The sequence below is a fragment of the Ochotona curzoniae genome, unplaced genomic scaffold (genome assembly GCF_017591425.1).
Source record: "Ochotona curzoniae isolate NIBS_2020 unplaced genomic scaffold, NIBS_Ocur_1.0 contig_2754, whole genome shotgun sequence".
NCBI classification, from domain to species: Eukaryota; Metazoa; Chordata; class Mammalia; order Lagomorpha; family Ochotonidae; genus Ochotona; species Ochotona curzoniae.
The window spans coordinates 20651367-20659141 of record NW_024465582.1 but is presented as its reverse complement, the minus strand read 5'-3'; the positions used below and the strand labels follow the sequence as shown (position 1 = coordinate 20659141).

Here is a 7775-nt window from a genome sequence, read left to right as displayed (position 1 = left end):
TGCTGTCTGCTTTCCAGCTGCCACTTGTTTAAACCGAAAGCGGGAAGGGGCTAAGAAAGTCCCTGCAAAGGGACACTTCCGGGACGTCTCTGACGCGAAGCACTCCGAGGCAGGGAGGTAGAATGAGGCCTGGCCCCCATCATACAAACTCATCTCGGGGGTCCAGTTCTTTAGAGTCAGACTACATTGGAGGTAGACGCTTCCACGTCATCACAAAGCAGGACAGCCCCATCACCGCTGACGAGGAGGCATCCCCTAGGGCACGGTGGAGCCGCCGAGCTCCCTGAGCGCTCACCGTCCCCGGAGGAGCGGCTGTACCGAGCGAAGGGAACCAACAGGACAGCCTGTCACCCAGGCTCCTCGGGGAGGTATAATGACGGAGGAATGGGCCATCTCCCGGCCCCGCCAAGGCCTCCTTCCCTCTGGGCGCGCTCCGGCGGCCCCGCGCGCGGCAGCCGCTCTGGCCGGCGCCCGCGTCTCGGTGCGCGGCCGGGGGCGGAGGCGAGGCGCGGCTGCTGCGGGCCTGGCGCTTGCTTCCGGCAGGCAGCGCAGAGGGTGGGTATTGCCGAGCTTCGCACGGGGCCGGGTGGCGGCAGGAGACCGAGTTGGGGGGCCGGGAGGGCCGCGGGTGCGGGTGTGGATGGCGTGCCCGGAGCTGGGGTGTGCGTGGGCAGTGGGTCGCCAGGTGCCGCGTGCCTCGGGGTGCGCGTTGGCTCCACGCCCTCTGGGTCCCGCCATCACCCAGCGCTTTCCCAGGCGCCCGGGCCAGGAGCCTCGGCAGGTGCAAAGACCCTTTAGCGCCCCGTTTGGTAGACGGTTCGGTGCTGTCCTGTGTGACGTGCTCCCGTCCCTCAAGGCGTCACAGCGTTCTGCCCCATTCTTGGAAACGGACGTTTTAAAAACAACCACGATCGCCTCGGGAAAGCGCGACTCTGGGAATTTGCTGAGAACTGTTTCGTTTGTAGCGGTGACAGGAGCTACACATTCTTTCTGGAGAGATGTGGTGGCTGTACAAAGTTTGAGTGAAAGCAAGAACTGTGTTCCCTCTCTCTGCCGATTAGCTGCGTCACATTTGGCATTTTTATGTTTTGGCTTTTAAAGAAGCACCTGAACTTTCGCCACAGCTACAATTGAGGCAAGAGAATATATTAGTAAGGCACAATAAAGGCAGTTTTGGGATCTCAGACTGCTTTTACCACAAATTTTTGTAAATGATTTGTGAGAGTTGTGGGGAGAGGGGAGTGCGCAAACAGATGACATTTGCCTTGGGAATGTGTTAGATCTCTCGTTATGGAAGAAATACTATCTAAGAGACTATTACCGGCCAATCTTTAACCGCATAGTTAAAGTGACTGCGTAATCAGGTGTTTGAGAGCTAAGGAAAGAGGAGACATTGTTGCGCATGTCATCCAGAGGCCTGTGGTTGAGGGCAGTTGCTGTCATGGGGAAAGGGTTTGATTCGGTTTGATCGGAGCGGAATGGTCCCTGCGTGTCCTAGAGAAACATACGTGATCCAAACGACTAAAGGCAGAGATCCCAATACAACAGCTTCCATTTGTAGGCCGGTGCTTAATCTATTGACTCCTCCTAACAGTATAATGAAATATTCATTAAACAGCGATGGCACTGTAGGTTTTATTCATGACACATTTAAAGGAAAATTATAGTCATTGCTCTGAAGGCACCTTCCCAACAACAGTTAAAAGCTTGGGAATTTAAGAGATTCAGGAGTCCATTTTGTTTGTGGAAGGAGGAATAAGAAATAGAACAGGAAGAAAATGATTAAGAAGAAAGATGAGAACAAGAAATGGATACACTTGGGTGTCATGACCAGACAATAAGTGGTAGAGAAAGTACAATTGTTACATTTCTCTAATATTCAAAACCTTACTAGAAATGTTACATGTCTATACAAACAGTTGGAGTAGAACAGATGCCAGAAAGCTGAACTTTTAGAACCGCTATTGAGATAGTGCTGTTCTGGGCCCAGAGTGGTGGCGAAGCTAAAGTCTTCGCCTTGAACGTGCCAGGATGTCATATGGACACCGGTTCTAATCCCAGCAACTCCACTTCCCATCTAGCTCCCAGCTTGTAGCCTGGGAAAGCAGTCGAGGATGGCCCAAAGCCTTGGGTTACTGAACCCACATGGGAGACCAGGAGGAAGTTCCTGGCTCCTGGCTTTGGATCAGCTCAGCGCCAGCTGTTGCAGTCACTTGAGGAGTGAATCATTGGACTGAGGATCTTCCTCTCTGTCTCTCCTCTCCGTATATCTTCCTTTCCAATAAAAATAGATTAAAAAAAAAAGAAAAAATAGTAGATAGAGACATTTTTCATAGAAGCTTAATGTATCGTGTATCAACTAATATATTACAATGAACATATTTTTGTTTACATTTTTAAAATATTCGCTTGAATGGCAGAGTTACCGAGAGAGGGAGATGGCCGTGCGCATGCATACACACAGAAGGAGAACGATCTTCCACCCACCAGTCCATCCACCATAATCGTCAGCATTATGCGTCTCTCGTGTGGCAGCAGCCCAAGAACATAAGCCATGTTCTGTTGCTTTCCCAGACACATTAGCAGGGAACTAAATGGCAAGCGGAACAGCTGGGATTCAAACTGCTGTCCACATGGGATGTTATCATTGCAGGTGACCTCATAAGCCCCTGCATCACAATACCAACTCCAAAAAAAGTATTGTATTTTATATTGTACTGTTGGTTTGGCTTAGGAGCTTAGCAGCTTGTACACACTTCTTAATGCTAATGAATGCTATATCCTATCATGTTTTATTAATATTATTAATCATGTTAAAATATGTGCCTACTTTTTTGTTACACTTTTTAAAAAAAGATTTATTTTTATTTGTATTGCAAAGTCAGATATATAGAGAAGAGGAGAGACAGAGAAGATGATCTTCCGTCCAGTGATTCACTCCCCATGTGGCTGAAATGGCTGGAGCTGAGCAGATCCAAGGCCAGGAGCCAGAGCTTCTTCTGGGTATCTTGTGGGTACAGAGTCCCAAGGCTTTGGGTTGTCCTTGACTGCTTTCCCGGGCCACAAGCAGGGAGCTGGATGGGAAATGGGGCTGCTGGGATTAGAACCGGTGCTCATATGTGATCCTGGCATGTGCAAGGCAAGGACTTTAGCTGCTAGGCCATGGCACTGGACCCGGTTTTTGGGGTTTTAATATGTACATTTTGGAGATAAGGAGGTTGGCTTCTTTTACTTAGCATAATTATTTTGATGTTTATCATATCTATATTATATGACTTCTTTATATTCCATTTTTCTTTATTCACATGTTGCTGGGCAGTTAATGCAGATAAACTTGTGTAAATGTCCAGTCATTATTTATGTACATATACACATTCATTTGGAGAACGCCTCGAAGTGAAGTAACTGGATTAGAATTAGAGAATGTTTAACTATCTGAGAAACTGCAAGGCTTTTTCAAAAGTGGTTGTGGTTGTACTGTTTTTCATCCCTCCTGTTTTGAAAATTCCACTTGCTCCATTTCCCAGTCAATGCTTGGACTGCCTGTTTTAAGTTTAGCCATTCTAATAAGTACATTTCATATCACACCATGATTTTAATTTGCATTTCCGTAATAATGACATTGAGCATATTTAGTGTACTTGCTGGCTGGCTGGCTGTACAGCGTCTTTGGTTAAGTACTTTTTCACATATTTTTCCCATTTTTGTGTTGCTAGGCTTTCTATTACTGTGTTTTGAGAATTGTATATTCTGAACTCAAAGTCTTTATTGGCTATGAAATTTGCAAATATTTTTCCAAGCTGTGACATGTTTTTCTCATTCTCTTAAGAGTGTCTAAGAGCAGAAATTCTTAAGTTTGAAGTCCAGTGTATTTTTTAATGATCAATCTTTTGATAATGTACTTGATTTTTTTATATAACCCAAGGACACAAAAGCTTCCTCCAGAAATTTTATTATTTTATATTTTTCATCTAGCAATGTGAGTCATTTTGAACTATATGTTAGGGTGAGGTATACATTGAGGTTCATTATATTTGCATGTGAATACCCAGTTATTTTAGAACCATTTGTAGAAAAGGATATTTTGTATTAGCTTGTCAGGATAAATTGACTCCATGTGTAAGTCTTTTTCTGATTCTACTTTCTATCTTGTTTTGCTTATCTAATTCTCTATCTTCATACCAACCCCACAATCATGATTACTAAAGCTTTACTATAAGATTTAAAATTAGGGCCAGTGCTATGGCCAAAGCTGCCACATTCTGCCACCATCCTGTATGGGCGCTGCTCCACTTTTGATCCAAATCCCTGCTAATGCGCCTGGGAGAACAGCACAAGATGGCCCAAGCGCTCCGGCCCCTGCGCCTATGTGGGAGATACTGAGGAAGCTCCTGGCTCCTGGGTTTGGACTTAAAATCAGAGAGCACTTTTCCTTCAGCTTAGTTCCTGTGTTTCAGTGTTTCTTTCCTATTCTGGGTCCTTCATCTTTTCATGTAAATTTGCAAATATACATAATGACATGTACAGTTTTGTTGTAGAACAGAAGTTGAGTCATACTCAACAAACCATTTGATTCATTTTTCTCATAATTAAAGCAATATAATACAAAAACTCAGTTATCATATAGTGTTAATTATAAATAGAGGAATGATTTCAGTTTTCTATACCAAGTTTGAACTCAACAACTCTCTCTGCATCCTTTTATTTCACTTAGGATTTTCTGGTTAGAGGCAACAAAAATGAAAAGACGAGTTATTGGGAAATGCTGGAATTGCTCAGGAAAGTAAGGGATAAACTGAGGAATTTGATCAACTTTAAGAACCATGGAGACTAAACCTCAGACCTCGATGCTGTCAAGATGCTCTCGGATTGTTCTCTGTGTTTCTGGGATGTCATTGTTCTAAGCTGTGTCATGTATTGGAGAATAATTTCTTCCCACCCCGTACCTCCCCACCCCATCCCCAAAAAAGAGATAGCTTCCCCACCTGCTCTGTCTGGGAGAATTCTGGGAAGGAGCCCAACTGGGTTACCTTCATCACTAGATGAATCGGAGTACCTAGGAAGAGAGGAAACGAATCGCCCAGTTCTTGAGTTCAGGTGTTGAGGTAAGCAGGTTTCCCAAAGGAAGAAGACTTCGCTGTCAGGAGAAGTATAGGACACGGTTGTTGGGTGTCCTTCACTGCATGTGACACACGTCACTGAGAGGACTCTGACGACCTCAGAGCAACAGATGACAGTCAGCAGGCTTTCTCAAGTATCCCTTGCTCTATACTAAATTGTTGTTTCTACAAAGTTAATCCCTATTGAGTTACCACACCAGCCTCAAAGTTAATCTCTTACTGAGCCTTGTCATATTATAACAATGTGGGAGATGCTATTTTTTCAATGTGGTTGTGAATTTGTGAAATTACTGTGATATTACTTTGATGAAATATGATACGGTAGCACGTAATCTTCAGGAGTGTTTTTCTCTTTTCTCTTCTTGCTGTTGTAGGGTGCCAGGAATGAAAACAAGACTAGACGTTCCTGATGGCTTTTCCTATGTGCTGACCTGTGTAAAATGGCAACTGAAACAGGGAAGACGCATGCTTCACTCCAGGCCTGTAGCACTGAATCTCTTCTCTCCAGCCTTGGTCTGGGAATATTTTGCCTAGTAGCTGACAGGATACTTCAGTTTTCCATAATTCAACAAAGTGACTGGATTCGCGCCCTCTCAGACAATGCAGTGCACTGTGTAATTGGCATGTGGTCCTGGGCGATAGTCATTGGGATCAAGAAGAAGACTGATGTTGGAGAAATTGTCTTAGCTGGATTTCTAGCCTCTGTTATTGACATAGACCATTTTTTGCTAGCTAGATCCTTGTCTTTAAAGGTAAGAAACATGAATGTCTGGTCTTTCCTTTAATTCCTTTAACACCATTATACTGATCTCTCCAGCATCATTTAGACCTAGAAGGGATTAGTTATTTAGGTAAGAAAACCTATTCATTCAATTTTTTAAAGTTTCTTCCTGGGCCCGGCACAATAGCCTAGTGGTCAAAGTCCTTGCCTTGCATGTGCCAGGTTCCCATATGAGCACCAGTTTGTATCCTGGCTGCACTGCAGTGGACCGGCTGGGGCACAGCCTCTGGTGCACAGTCTGAGGCCTTCAGCAATGCAGTGACCTACCCCACACAGGAATACAGTTAAAGTGGTGACGAGGGTATTGCCTTTTTCTTTTTTTAACTTCAGTTTTACTTGCAAGGCAGAGAGAGAGAAGATATTTCCCATCTGTGTCTCACTTCCTGAATGCCTGCAATAGCCAAGAGTGGGCTGAGTAGAAACCAAGAGCCAGATACTCAATCCAGAGCTCAGGAGCGGCAGGGACCCAAGCCCTTGCGCCATCACCTGGGCCTCCCTGGCTGCATGGTAGCAAAAACATGCAATCAGGAACAGAACTGGGACTTGAACCCAGGCACACTGGCCTGAGATGCAGGTGTCTTATCCACTTTGCCAAATGCCCAAGCCTATGTGAATGTCCGATTTCCCTACCTTTAGTGTATTCATGGTCTATAAATATTTCAGGAAAGAAATATAAACTCACAAACTAATGACTTTTCTCCATGTCATTCACTGCTAGGCTATAACAGCTCCCGGCTCATCTAATAGATGTCCAGTAGATACTTGAAAAAATGAGAAATGACCACCTCTTCCTGTTATGTGTCAAGTACCAAGCATTCCTTGTAAAACACCTGTTTTACTTTGGAACATGATAAGGAGGGAATCCGTGATTGCTGGTGTCTAAACAAATAAAATAATGACCCTGGAAAGAGGCCTTGGTTTCGTTTTGATGCAAAGGAGGTCCTTCACACATTTTAATCTGATTTTTTGCTTTCTACGTAGTTTTTGGAAATGTGCTCTGAGGTGGCACAGAAGACAGTTTGCCCTGAAGTTCTGATTGATTCTGGAGAATGTAATACTGAAGCTTTGCGTATGAAATTGTGCTTCACCAGCAAGGAAATGACTCTCACTTCTCCCCTCAGGCTGCTCTAAGTCTTCCACGAAGACCTGTCCTTCACTGTTCCACCGTGATACCTGTTGCCGTCCTGACCCTGAAGTTGGTTATGCATCTTTTGAAGCTCAAAGATTCCTGGTGTTTTCTTCCATGGATGTTGTTTATATCCTGGGCCTCCCACCATATCCGAGATGGAATCCGTCATGGTTTATGGATATGCCCATTTGGAAAAACCTCTCCTTTGCCATTCTGGCTTTATGTGATCGCTACATCGTGGCTACCTCATCTCTGCTCATTCCTCATGTGTTTAGCAGGGACCAGACAAGTGATGTCTTCAAAAAATGGAATTCGGATTGATGTCTGAGGTTATCACAGGAACTCTTGAAAAGAAGCAGGGACTCAGATGATGAAAAGAAAAGGGTAGCCAACATTAAAGTGAATATCAGAAACGCAGCTGGCTGCTTCTGTTATTTATTCTTTGATCCTCTTGCTCAGGAGGCATGTACAATTTCTTTAAAAATTATATTTGTTATAACCATTTCTTTCTTTTTTTTTTTAAGATCTATTTATTTTTATTACAAAGTCAGATATACAGAGAGGAGGAGAGACAGAGAGGAAGATCTTCCGTCCAATGATTCACTCCCCAAGTGAGACATGACGGCCGGTGCTGTGCTGATCTGAAGCCGGAAACCAGGAACTTCTTCTGGGTCTCCCAAGCGGGTGCAGGGTCCCAAGGCTTTGGGCCATCCTCGACTGCTTTTCCCAAGCCACAAACAGGGAG

General features: G+C 44.5%; 1 protein-coding gene across 1 annotated transcript; it reads left to right on the top strand.

Moving 5' to 3' along the window:
* Window positions 1-5499: 5499 nt before the first annotated feature.
* Window positions 5500-7437, top strand: TMEM267 (transmembrane protein 267). The gene is made up of 2 exons (XM_040977680.1): window positions 5500-5872; window positions 7023-7437. Exons 1-2 carry the CDS (start codon window positions 5561-5563, stop codon window positions 7356-7358), a joined length of 648 nt encoding a protein of 215 aa, XP_040833614.1. The 5' UTR covers window positions 5500-5560; the 3' UTR covers window positions 7359-7437.
* The last annotated feature ends 338 nt before the right edge of the window (window positions 7438-7775 follow it).